The 14,459-nt window shown below is 38.1% G+C and overlaps 1 protein-coding gene across 2 annotated transcripts in view; it reads left to right on the top strand.

The window, feature by feature from the left end:
• The first annotated feature begins 6,897 nt into the window (after nt 1-6,897).
• Nucleotides 6,898-14,459, top strand: part of trim23 (tripartite motif containing 23) — a 42,869-nt gene continuing 35,307 nt past the window's right edge. The window contains exons 1-3 of one of the 2 annotated variants that reach the window (XM_028805473.2): nt 6,898-7,004; nt 7,101-7,291; nt 9,990-10,152. In XM_028805473.2, the coding sequence (XP_028661306.1) occupies nt 7,172-7,291; nt 9,990-10,152 (283 nt within the window). In that variant the 5' untranslated portion in view covers nt 6,898-7,004; nt 7,101-7,171. Of the gene's footprint in view, nt 7,005-7,093; nt 7,292-9,989; nt 10,153-14,459 lie in introns of both variants that reach the window. The other variant, XM_028805474.2, reaches the window with a different exon arrangement.

Genomic DNA, 14,459 nt, shown 5'->3' with positions numbered 1-14,459 from the left:
ATTAATTCTGAGACCTGAAATCTTTTGAAATTCTGTTAGTGCTGTTAGGACTGTAGGCACAGTATTTTGTGGGTCTGATATATACAGTACCATATCATCTGCATATAGAGACATTTTCTGTTCAAGTCCTTCTCTGATAATCCTCTTTATCTCATAAGCATTTCAAAAGTGAACTGCCAGTGGCTCAATGGCGATTGCAAAAAGTAGTGGTGACAAGGGGCATCCTTGTCTGGTACCATGTTCTAGTTTAAAGTAGTCTGAATTAATGTTGTTAATACAAACTGAAGCTTCTGGATTGGTATGCAGTAGTTTGATCCATGCACAAATGTTCAGGCCAAACCCAAATTTCTCCAATGTAGTGAAAAGGTAGTTCCATTCAATCAGATCAAATGCTTTTTCTGCATTCAAGGATAATAAAATCTCTGGGATGTTTGACTTTGCGGGTGAGTATATTACATTAAACAAGCGTCAAAGATTGGACGCTAAATGTCGGCCTTTAATAAATCCAGTTTGATCTTGTGATATTACTGAAGGTAACACTTTCCCCATCCTTCTAGCTAGGACATTGGAGAGTATCTTAACATCATTATTCAGAAGTGAAATTGGCCTGTATGATGCACATTGTAATACGTTCTTATTTTGTTTAGGAAAGACGGTGATTAATGTTTGACGAAAAGTTTGAGGTAGAATTTTATTGTCTCTAGCTTCTGTGAATGTTGCTAATAGGAGGGGAGCTAGCTGAGTGGAGAACTTCTTATAAAATTCTACAGGGTAGCCATCGGGGCCTGCTGCTTTCCCACTCTGAAGTGACTTTATAGCATCTAGTAATTCTGGTAGCGCCAGAGGTTTATCCAATTCCTCTGCACTAAGGGTATCAATTGTGGTATCTCTAATGCATCCAGAAATGCATTAGATTGTGTCTTGTTTTCTTTGAACTCAGTAGAATATAAGGATTTATAGTAGTCTCTGAATGTGTGCATTATATTTTTATGGTCAATGATTATGTCTCCGTTTGTGTTGGTAATTGCTGGGATTGCATTGCGAACTTCTTGCTTGTGGATTTGTTGAGCTAAAAGCTTATTAGCTTTCTCTCCATGTTCATAGTAATGATGTCTTGATTTAAAAATTAGTTGTTCAGTTTCTTTAGTTGTTAAGAGGTTGAGCTCTGAATGCAGAGCCTGCCTTTTCCTATGAAGAGCCTCACTTGGACACCTGGCATGTTCTTGATCTATTCTAGTAATTTCATTGGTTAGCTTTGATACCTGCTTGGTTTCCAATTTATTTCTGTTGGAAAGATATGAGATAATCTGTCCTCTTAAGAAGGCCTTCAGGGTTTCCCAGAGTATTCCTGCGGAGACCTCTCAGGATATATTTGTCTCAGGTGTGTAACTTTTCAAGCTTTTTTAAGGGAAGAACAGTTCTCTGAATTTGTCAGCTTACAGTATTTCTGATTTTTTTTTTCTTCCAGCCAAGACAGCCATCTTCACTTTCCACACGGGAAGAAGGACATTCTGTGTACCACAGGTAGTGCTTCCCAATTATCAGTTTTAAAGTCCTCTGACACTCATTTTATATATTAGAACTTCACAAAAAGTCTTTGACCAACAGGTCAAAAACCAAGCCTCCAGTGAGGCCTTCACTGAGTCTTTCTTCAGCCCTGTGTTATGTCAATGGCATTATGGGGGAAGAGAATAGTGGTCTTAAAAATGGGGGTTTTGTGTGCTCTAACTGATTTATGAAATGGCAATTATTTCTGCTTCCAGTAATCCCAGACAAGATAAGAAACAGCAAGGACCTTTCTCTCTCCGCTCCTTCTTTTCCATTACTGAAGCATTTGCAGCCTTTCTCTCCTTTTCTCACTCACTCACACATTTCTCAAGGGCTTGATATTGTATATCCTTAACCAATATGTGATAATGTAAAATATATTTTGTAAAATATAATGTAGTATGAGACTATTGAACTGGAATACAGTAGAAAGTCAACTGTTTTTCACCTATAAATACCCAAACTTTTATATAAAATGCATGTATTTTTGAAAATGTTGACTGAATTATTTATGCCAGTACAATGAATAGTATCAAATTTAGTTTACTGTTCTTAAAATGTAGGTAATGGATGGCTTCATAGGCTTGCTTTTGTGGAGTGTAACTTTTTGACTGTTTTCCTTGTTCTTCAAAGATCAGTTTCATCTGTGGCATTAGGTAACATTAACTGAATCTGCAGGTCAGCATAGTTATGGTTTTGTGTAGTTGTTAGCAAATTGTAATGTAGAAGAATTATTGAAATGCTACATAGTTGATTTGCAGAAGTGCATAATATTTAATAATCTGTATTGCTGTGCCTTGTAGCATGGAAAATGTGGTTTACACAAAGGTACAGCCTTATCAGGTACTGTATGTAGTGAAATGGTTCTTAACGGCTCAAACACAGGAAATACCTTAAAGGTAATGATTCTCTTTTTCCTTTTCAATATCATTCAGTCATCAATCAATATAGAATGGAGTGATTGTTTCCTTCAGGTAAACATTTTAAATTATGTATAACCTTTTACATGTAGCATTTCTATTGCAGTATGTTTAGGTGAATGTTTTAGTAGTTTTTAAAGTATACTTACTAAATTGGGAACAATTAAATTACATATTATTTGAAATGATGAATTTGGCCTACACAAGTGACTATACTGTGGTAATTAGACTATTTTTGTACTTCAGGTACTCACTTAAGTACAATTCCTGTAGACGTACAGATTGAATTGAAATGGGTCTTACAGCAATGTATTAGTAAATAAAAATGTATGCTTTCTTCATTTCAGAGCACTTAGTCATTTTTAATTATTTGTGTACTTTCTGAATCGTTTCTAACTAGACATGACATTCCCTTGAAGATGAACTGCTATGGGTGTACGCTGGAGTTTATTTTTTCTTTTTTACTCTACCTCATGAATACAGGGAGTACAGTAGAGGCAAAAAGCAAGAGAAATCAACTGAGCTAAGCATTCCTATGACATGCTGTGGTCATATTGGTGTGTTTATTTCATAAGCTAATTTGACTGTACTTGGAGTAAAAGTGGAGTTAATGTGTTGATATTCCTAATAAAATACCTCACACTTTGTATTTTGCTTCTTTTTCACAAAAAAAGTCTTCATTGATCAAAAACATCCTGACTGCTTGTGACCGACTTGTTGGGACAGAACTCAGGCCAAGAATTCTGGATATGGACGAGGAAGAAGTAACACACACAAATGGAAAATTAGACCAAAGGGGAGACGTTGAAGATATTGAAGAAGTCATGTCCTTCTTGTTATTTACTTTTGATTGCATGAAGGCTATGCACTCACATCTTGATGAGATACGGGGTAAAAAAAAAAAAGTTCCCATCAGTTGCTGTTGTTCTGCCAATTAGGTTGTTATGTTATGTTTTAATTTTGTTAACCTTCAAAATTTCCACTGTAAAGAAAGGTGGGGATGGACTGGCTTTCTGACCTGGTTCAGTAGTTCCTTGTCTACTCAAAAGACCCATATACTTGATGGAGGACAAGAATGAGAGTCCTGACTGGGATTGTGTGCTTTATTTCTTTATATTTGATACATATTTGAACCTGGAACTTGTAAGTGTGTGGTTGTGTCCAGGGTTTGGGTGCTAAAATGCCTCCCACAGGTTACACTCCCCTGTGTGGTAGTTATAACAATTAACCTTTGTGTTTTGAGACATCACTTTAACTTTCAAGACCTAAACTGTTGGCTTGCAAGTTCAAGATGGGAGTTTAATTAAAAGCAAAAATTAGTTGGGACAAAAATCTGCAGCCACTGGGACTGAATATGAGAACCACTGTATCAAACAATTCCATGTTACAAATCAGGATCATTAATATATACTATATGTGTTTGGGTGTGTGTGTATGTGTATGTATATATATACAGTATATATACAGTATATATATATATATATATATATACACACACATATATATATATATATATATATATATATATATATATATATATATATATATATATATATATATATATGAGAGGGGATATATGTGTGTTTCATGATTTACAGTACATCAGTGTTTTCCAGACTCAGTCCTGGGGACCCCCTGTGGCTGCAGGTTTTTGTTCCAACTGGATTCCTAATCAGTGACAACGCCTGATAGCACTGATCTCATTTAATTAGCTGGTATTTTTTTCTTTTATTCGACATTCAGAAAAGCATAGCAGCATGATTTTTACATTTATAAGACATTTAGAAATATTTCTGCTTTTGCTATAGATTTAAATGCTTAACTCTTTTTTGTTGATTTCATTATACATTGCCCTTTCTCTGTGCAGTTTTTCCCCCTTCGTTGTATCTTAATAATGACAATTTAAAACGAGTAGATCAGACACTCAGGCAAACAGCACTGAATAATCAAAGGCTGCAACTACTTTAGAGTCAGACCCACTAATTAGTAAATAATGGATTAATTAAACAATTAGAACACCTAGAAAAGTAGAATGAAAATCAAGATGAAAATACTGTTAAAAAGAAAAAAAATACATTATTCCTATATAACTGCTTGGTACATTTTAATATTTTTTTTAGCAAACTTAGTTTTCTAATTTCTATATTGTTCCCTAAACACAGAACTTGGGAAATATCAGTTCAATTAATTAGCCCAGGAATCCAATTAAAAACAGAAGCTGGTTGGAACAAAAACCTGCAGCCACAGGGGGTCCCCAGGACTGAGTTTGGGAAACACTGATTTACATCTTTTGTAACATTAAAAATGTGCTTATCTGTTTATTCATCCTTTTCATGTCCATAACAGTCTGTGTGTTGTATGCAATAACTCATTTTATAACTAACTACACTCACTCAGACGTCTTACAGAATTTTAACTTATTACATAACTTTGCTCCACTTCATCATCTCCATGATGCATACTGGTACAGCAGTTAAGTCTTATACTCCATATCATCTTGGCACATCTGGATAATGTAAAAACTGCTCTTACAGAGGTATGTCTATAGACAATAGCTTAGCATTCAACACTGTTGTGCCAACAGAACTGGATTTTGGACTTCATAGCGAGCAGACCTCGGCTTTGCAGATTGCCAGCATCATATCCTCTATGCTCACCCACAACCCAGGCACACTATGGGGTAGTGTACTAATCCCCCGGTGTGACTGTGTGTCCGGACAACACACCACCTCCATCATTGAAAATACTACTGACATCACCATCATAGGCCTGGCCACCAACAATGATTAAATTGCTTGCAGACAAGAGGTCTATCTGCTGACTCAGTGGTTCCAAGACAATCTGACCTTTAATGTCCAAAAATTAAGGAGCAGATCATAGACTTCAGAGAACGGATTAAGCTTTGGTTTGTATTTGTGGGGTGCTGTGGAAATGGTGAGCTTGTTTAAATTTTGTACAGTAACAATCACTGATGAATTGATGAGGGAACAGCACGTTTTGTTTATTGCCAAGTTCACCAGTGCCTTCCTGAGATGTCTCGCAGGTGCTGTCTGGAGTTCGTCTTCACTGGCTGCATCACATCCTTGTAGGGCACACTTGCTTGGGTCACTGCAGAGGGTGGTGAAAGCCATAAAATATTACTGGCACCCATCTGCCTTCTATCCAGGGTATCTAAAAGACATTCTCCTAAGATTATTACACACTCAGCCATTCTGCACAGCTGTTTTTCTTACTCCTGCCTTCTGGCAAATAGTAAAGAACCAGTGGCCCACAGTGCAGCTTCAGAGAAACTGTTTTAGTTGTGGAGTTACTGAACAGCCAATCGTAATAACAAACATTGTAAGAAAAAGAGTATGTATAAATATATTAAATATACCTGAATATATATCTATACTGTATATTGTATTCTATGTATATTTTTTGTGTTTTATTTGATTATCACTGTTCTGGAGGGACATGTAAGTAACAATACAATTCTACAGTATGCACAAGACAATAAATTCTGTATATTTAATGATGAGATCACCTCGGGATGATTCCCTGCTGAATGCACGCTGCAACCGACCCACTATTTATTATTATTATTATGATTAGTAGTAATAGTATTTGATATTTATCAAAAATAAAAAAGACGACGACTCAAAGACAGTTTTGTTTTTATGTCGATCTAAACTGGGTCTTTGCTGTCTACTTAAATGTTGCACGAAAAAGGTTTAAGAACAATTACGTTTGTCTCAAACTCGAACGTTTTTCAAAAATGTAAAATTTTCTTGGCTGTCACATATTGTTCAATTGATATGGACATTACATACAGCTTTTAGTAATGAAAACGTTGATGGATCAAATCAATAAATAAATGACTGTTTCCTAAAATGTTTCCCTGTCAATTTTAAAACCAATTGTATATGTAGCACTGCTTTTACAAACCTTTTCAAAATTAATTAAGCTTAATATTGTTTCATATGTATATAATTTCCTAGTGGGAATATGAACACGTTTATAGACTGAAAATCGCTAGGTATGAGTTTCATTAGTTTAATTTCTGTTTGAAACACTAAATGGTAATAAGATTTGTTACTTTTACTATAATGTAACGGTTCAGGAGAAAACGTAATGAACAACCATTCAAAAAAGTAAAAGAAACTGCCTTATATCGGTAAAGTGCTTAGAATGGTTGGATAGCTTAAGTGTGAAACTGGAAGTCATTTATGTTTGTCCAAGTAGAAACTGTTGTAATTTGTACAACTACAGCAAGCATACTGTGCAACGAACGTTCCATTACTGTCTCGCAGAGTGCATGATACGAGTGACGTTGGGAAAGGGCGTGTTATACACATGGGTAAGTTGCAGTAAATAGCGTTCTCTGACTGACGCTATGGGCGTTCCTTGTCTGACGTCAGACGTATTGCGATCCGCTGCTCACTCTGTTGGAGAGAAGAAAGAAAGCTCGAGGCGGCCGGAAACAGCTGACAGGTCGTACCATTTCATTTTAGTAGGGGTGAGAGTGTGTCGTCTTCGAAAGAGGATCATATTCCGGTACGTCATGTATACTTAGTTGATCAGTTTCTTTGTTGCATTTCTTTTTCCTTTTTAGTACTTTATTTAGTCTCGTGTTGTGTTTGTAGAATACAGACCTTGTCGACAGGGTGTCTGGAAGTTTGACGCAAGCTGGCAGGATAACAGATGGATGGTTTTTCCCGAGGATGGCTGCTGCTACTGCTCCTGCTGTCGCCGCTGCCGGTGGCTTTGTCGTTAGGCAAGGGGCAGTGACGGGAATGGACGGATGTGGCCGACATGGACGAGCATCTGGAGCCACTGTGAAGGTGAGGAAAAGCGAATCGACTTGAGTCGAGCTGAACCAGTAGTGCAGCGCCACAATGACGCGGTACCTGCCAGAAAAGGCTGCAGTCGTGGCCGGGATGCTGGCAGCACTCTGCTGGGAGGTGTCTCCACTTTCACTGATGCCTTTACACTCTTGCCAACGATTCCTACAGTTATGTCCATGGCATCCTGATGTTGTATGATATTTGTTTTTATCCATATTTGTTAAAAATGGGAAAGTCCTTTTTGGATAACAAATGTCTGGTGAGGTCTGGTCGGGGCGTGGGCGGGCTGTTGATATTTGCGCTTTTTTATTTTAGTTTGTAGAGGGGCATTTGCTTTGGTTTGCATTGATGACACCAATCTCGGCTGTCTCCCACGTGGACGAACATTAAACGTGTTTAATTTGCATACGCCTTCACACATACAGTTTAATACGAATACTCATATGTTTCGAAATGCTTGGTTGGAATAGTAAATTGTCCGTTCAAGCAAAACTGAAAATGCCTTGCAATATTTTAGAATGTGGCTGAATAAGACACGCGTGAGAGGAAATGGCCAGTACGGTGTCCTGCTGTTTGGCTCGGAAAGGTCAAAGCGGAGAGGAGGATTTCACTCAATTATTAATAAGCATCATGTGTGGACATTTATTCCACCAATTGAATCCAGTTCAGAGTCATAGATGATTTGTTACACTTATCTTACAAATTACTAATCTTTGATAATTTACACAACTAAAATTCAATAAAGATATTTTTTTTATGTAAGGTTATATGGTTGTTCTCAGTTTTATATTTGATAGCAAGATAAAGATATGTGGTATGGTATTCTGTGTGGAGCGTCTCCCCCCCTCACTATACCTTAAGTATGTCCAACCTTTCCTAATTTTCTCCAAAAGTAAATGACAAAAAAAAGATTTTGCAGTTGCTGTGACTGGATGGAACATTCTTCTGAAGCTTCTTTGAGAAACAAAATCTGCTGACTTTTGCCAGAGTTGTGGTGGACATTAAATGACAAGGTTCATTAACCACTGCAATTGGACTCTAGTTATGGAGTTTATTGAAATGAAATTATGCGGTCACTATGACGCCCAAGCATTAAAACTGGGAACTGTCACTCCAGATAACATGTGCTTTGTCTCCATATACTGTGTGCACATATATATAGCACATATATATGTGTGTGTGTATGTATATATATATATATATATATATATATATATATTGTGGCACGCGGCTGGGGACCAAACCCAGCTGGGATGCCTAGGAAGAGCATTGGAGGACTTGTGCCTCCTCCAAACCACGAGGGGGCGACCGCCCTGGTTGTTTTGGGGGCCACCTGTAGGGACCCGTGGTCACCGCCAGGAGGCGCCCCCATGCCTGAAGGTTCCTGGACCCCAGTACATTCGCCACACCCGGAAGTGCTGGGGGGAAGACGAGTGGGGACACCTGGAGTGCTTCCGGGTACGCAGCCGGCACTTCCGCCACACTGGGGCGTGTTTGTGGGAGATTGCTGGAACACACACGGAGCACATCCGGGTGCTAATAAAAGGGTTGCCTCCCTTCACAAGGAGGCTGGAGTCGGGAGAGCAGTTGGACAAGGTCACGGGAGGAGACACGGAGGCAGCCTGAAGAGTGAGGCATAGTGGTTGGCCTGGACTTTGGGGGAGTTTGGGGTTGTGTGGCATTTAAGACTGTACATAATAGACTGTAAATAAATGTGTGTTGGGTACAAAATGATGTCTACCTGTCTGTGTCCGGGCTGTTCCCCACAACATATGTGTGTGTGTGTGTATATATATATATATATATATATATATATATATATATAATAGTGTTACGGACAAAACCCAAATTGGCCAGAGTGGGAAGTGTAACACCTCTCAGCCAAAATGTGAAATGGCCGGCCAATTCAGTAACTGGCAGAACTTCGGGTTTTGGCTGTAACAGCCTACCTGGCACACACTTCCTTATCATCGCAGAGTATCAGAAGGTACATACAGCACATGAGCAGGCATCAAAGTAGCTCACAAGCCTACAAACGTGCTGCACACAGTCCCTTTTAATTCTAAAGGCAAGAAATCCGCACAAAGACACGGAACAGTTTGTAACATACCATGTAATGCATGTCCTGCAGTATACGTTGGGCAGACATCAAAACACTTGGCACACGTATATGGGAACATCACAATGCAGTCAGAAGAAAGGACCCACTGTTTCTGATTTACACACATAAAAGTTCAACCAAACACAAATGGGACTTGGTGCAAATAAAATTCAAGGCTAATACTAAAAGTGCCAGAGAACTGGCTGAAACGTGGCTATCCATTGATAACGTCATTAACAGACATTTAGACATGAGTCCAGCATATGCAGGCTTCAAAAGAAGAACATGCAAATAATAAATAAGAGTTTATGACCAACACACTCTGAATCCCACCTCGTCAGTCATACCCCCCCAGCCCCCCATCCTCCGCTCCTTATTTACTATATATTGCCTTAGGTTCTTGCAAGTCTAATCATTTTCCTCTGATGATGATAAATCAAAAGCTTAGGAATGAAAAACTATTTTAAGATACTTGATTCATTTGCTCCCTTTGTGGATTTCCAGCTACTCATATGCAAAGTTGCTCCTATATGTGTGTGTGTGTGTATGTGTATATATTTCTAGTTTGTTTAACTTTAATTTTTATGTTCTTAGGTCCTTGAATGTGGAGTTTGTGAAGATGTCTTCTCATTGCAAGGGGATAAGGTCCCTCGGCTGCTGCTTTGTGGGCATACAGTGTGCCATGACTGCCTCACTCGCCTACCATTGCATGGCAGAGCAATCCGTTGCCCCTTTGACAGACAAGCTACAGAACTGGGTAGGAAAAGTAGTCTGCATTTTTGATACAGACTGTTTAAAATGAATATGGTTATATGTGCAATAGCTTTATAGTAGTAATTTGTGTTCTTTGTAATGCTTTTTATAGAGTTAGAAAGATTGCACAGACTACCAAATAGAAAGACATCAATTAGTTTGCAAATTCACCAAAGCAGGAATATAACAATAGGAATAAGAGAAGTAAAAAATGATTCTGTTGGAAAAACAAAACACTGGCATCTGGCAGCCAGTGTATAGAAACAAATGTCAAGAAGACTTTGGGCAATTGGCCATTCAAGACCTTCTTGGCATTTGAAGGGTATACATAATAACCATTGTGTCCAGGTAAGCATCCAGTGCTGCCTTTAACCTGGAAACATGTTCTAGTTTCATACCTACTGTTAAATCATTCTAAGTATTCACTGTACATTGCCTTAATACCTTTGTATTTTCTTGAAAGGAAAACCGGTTAATACCTAGTGCTTGCTTTAAGCCAGAGCATTCTGTGAGCGGAGTTCCATAGGTAGGTAATGTTGCATGATGATGGCAAATAACAGAGATAACCAAGCATTGCGATAAGCAGTATTAATATAAAGAATATGAAAAAGAAGCGTGAAACAACCAAAACTTTGCATTTAGTACTTCCAAATATCATGACAAATACATCAGATTAAAATATTCTGAACAGCTTGACATTATTTAAATTATGCCATACTGTGCTCGTGAATGTTGGAGTCCGTGAATGGAGTTGGCTGAAGGACAGTGTAGCTTTCTACTAGTGATGCACCAGAATGAAGATTCTTGGCCAAAGCCAGATTTCAGAAAACACTGGGCCAAATTACCTTTTAAAGTATTTATTTTTACTTTTTTTTTTGTACCATTTCATAAAATCCAAATTATCCAGTTTCACATTTGATTTATGCTGTTCAATGAATCTGAACTATAAAACAGCAAGTCGATGAATAGTCATGTTATTGTTGAAATTAGTCTTTACAAGAGTACATCATTTAAAAAAAAAAATAGTATTTAGCTTTGACCATTCCTTGTTTGGAAAGATGGATGATTTTGCATTTGTTATTAAGCTCAACTTCTTTGAATAGTTTTGCTCTATATCCTGATTTAAGTTGTCTTGGTATGGTCCTTTCTCTTTCTCTTGTAGTGTTATGTCACTCTTACTTGTTCGTTGTTGCAAATAAACCAGTACAGTCCTCCAAAGATGGCTTCCATACTCCACTATGCAATGTGGATCACTCATTCCCTATAGAACAGTAGGCACTGTTTGAAAGTGTCATCCATAATCAGTGGAGGAAATTAACAGAAACAACGTCATACATTCAACCAAAAATTAAGTATTTTCATTCATTCAGCAAAGTACTGGATGTCCAATGCTTTGCTATCTTTGGCCTAACATTTTCAGTGGCTAAAATTGTGAGTATCCCTACTTTTTACAGCATGATAAATCCTTATAGGCCAAAATGCTAGATCATTACCACTATAGAAAATGGATGAGATACTCCACAGTAACCTTTAACACATTAAAGTTTCCAAAGCCATTATTGATTAATAGTAACCATAAACATTTCAGTCATTATGTAAAAAAAAAAAAAAAAAAAAAGGGGGGAATGCATTATTTTGTCTGTAGTTTGATATGAGCTTCCTGGAGTGATGAAGGTCATATGAGCCGCTAGCAAATGTTTCAGAGTGAAACAGAGATGTCTTCTGATGTGACTTGTTCCAACCCTAGGTCCAAATTCAGTTTTGATCACTGTTGATCACTATCATACAACTTTCTCCTTAGAATTTTTCTTTGCTTTTTGTGTGTGTAGTTTAGCATTAGCTTAACTAAATTAATGAGTAAGTAAACAAAGAAAAAATCATTTTCACATTCTACAACGGTCAGAACTGGCACAGAGTATGCCAGATACTAAAACATTTACTTGTATAAAAGAAACCCTCTCTGTTCTGACGTGCCCTTTGGAGCAGCTGAACAGTACCAAGTGTGCAGAATAAAAAATGTACAATCCTATAATTAGGACATGTTAATCGATGGAAAAGGGTACACAACATGGGCAATGGACTTAAAGGTACAAAGATCTGTTTCATTCCTCACTTGTGATTAAGCAATTCACTTAACTTGTCTCTGGTCCGGTGACTTTAAAAAAGTAAAGCATTGTAACATTTGTGAAGTAAAAGTAAAGCATTGTCACATAAGTAAAGCATTGTTTTGTCTAGCTAGTGCTCCTTATGAGTATGAACACATGTTTAAATGTGAAAAATGCTGTATGAAATGATTGTTGTTTGAGTTTGTGTCTAATTGTGGTGTTAGACTGTATGATTTTCCTTCTTCTTTCCTCCTCCTTCTTCTTGTATGATTTTTTCTTCTTGCTTTTGCAAGACATGCCCTGTACATAAAAGAGAATTTACTTAACTGAAAGGCAGCAGTGAGGCACAAACTATGTTTGCTATGTAGTGGGATTGTTTTTGGATCTAGATGCCTATGATCCTCCTCACCCAATTGTATTCCTGTAGGTCAGTCTAATGCAGCAGTGTTTGATCCATGACAGTATAAGCACTATCCCAAATCATGCTGTGGCATGCCCTGCAAATTCCCGATGCTTTCATGTTTACTTGCTGCACAAGAAGAAAAATATATTTACATACTAACAGCATTTCTCATAACTTGCTACCAGCTAAACAAATGCTGCTGATTTAGCAGTGAGGCAGCCCTTAATTGAGAATTGATTTACACAACTCCCTTTCTAAATTAACATTTTTTTGTTAGTTATTTGTGCACTGCCTTATCTTTCAAAACATATATCTGTTATGTTGTCTGCATACAGTGGTGTGAAAAACTATTTGCCCCCTTCCTGATTTCTTATTCTTTTGCATGTTTGTCACACAAAATGTTTCTGATCATCAAACACATTTAACCATTAGTCATATAACACAAGTAAACACAAAATGCAGTTTGTAAATGGTGGTTTTTATTATTTAGGGAGAAAAAAAAATCCAAACCTACATGGCCCTGTGTGAAAAAGTAATTGCCCCCTTGTTAAAAAATAACCTAACTGTGGTGTATCACACCTGAGTTCAATTTCCGTAGCCACCCCCAGGCCTGATTACTGCCACATCTGTTTCAATCAAGAAATCACTTAAATAGGAGCTGCCTGACACAGAGAAGTAGACCAAAAGCACCTCAAAAGCTAGACATCATGCCAAGATCCAAAGAAATTCAGGAACAAATGAGAACAGAAGTAATTGGGATCTATCAGTCTGGTAAAGGTTATAAAGCCATTTCTAAAGCTTTGGGACTCCAGCGAACCACAGTGAGAGCCATTATCCACAAATGGCAAAAACATGGAACAGTGGTGAACCTTCCCAGGAGTGGCCGGCCGACCAAAATTACCCCAAGAGCGCAGAGACGACTCATCCGAGAGGTCACAAAAGACCCCAGGACAACGTCTAAAGAACTGCAGGCCTCACTTGCCTCAATTAAGGTCAGTGTTCACGACTCCACCATAAGAAAGAGACTGGGCAAAAACGGCCTGCATGGCAGATTTCCAAGACGCAAACCACTGTTAAGCAAAAAGAACATTAGGGCTCGTCTCAATTTTGCTAAGAAACATCTCAATGATTGCCAAGACTTTTGGGAAAATACCTTGTGGACTGATGAGTCAAAAGTTGAACTTTTTGGAAGGCAAATGTCCCGTTACATTTGGCGTAAAAGGAACACAGCATTTCAGAAAAAGAACATCATACCAACAGTAAAATATGGTGGTGGTAGTGTGATGGTCTGGGGTTGTTTTGCTGCTTCAGGACCTGGAAGGCTTGCTGTGATAGATGGAACCATGAATTCTACTGTCTACCAAAAAATCCTGAAGGAGAATGTCCGGCCATCTGTTCGTCAACTCAAGCTGAAGCGATCTTGGGTGCTGCAACAGGACAATGACCCAAAACACACCAGCAAATCCACCTCTGAATGGCTGAAGAAAAACAAAATGAAGACTTTGGAGTGGCCTAGTCAAAGTCCTGACCTGAATCCAATTGAGATGCTATGGCATGACCTTAAAAAGGCGGTTCATGCTAGAAAACCCTCAAATAAAGCTGAATTACAACAATTTTGCAAAGATGAGTGGGCCAAAATTCCTCCAGAGCGCTGTAAAAGACTCATTGCAAGTTATCGCAAACGCTTGATTGCAGTTATTGCTGCTAAGGGTGGCCCAACCAGTTATTAGGTTCAGGGGGCAATTACTTTTTCACACAGGGCCATGTAGGTTTGGATTTTTTTTTCTCCCTAAATAATAAAAA

This window comes from Erpetoichthys calabaricus, chromosome 7 (genome assembly GCF_900747795.2).
Source record: "Erpetoichthys calabaricus chromosome 7, fErpCal1.3, whole genome shotgun sequence".
Lineage (NCBI taxonomy): Eukaryota > Metazoa > Chordata > Cladistia > Polypteriformes > Polypteridae > Erpetoichthys > Erpetoichthys calabaricus.
This window is presented reverse-complemented; position numbering and strand designations above follow the sequence as displayed.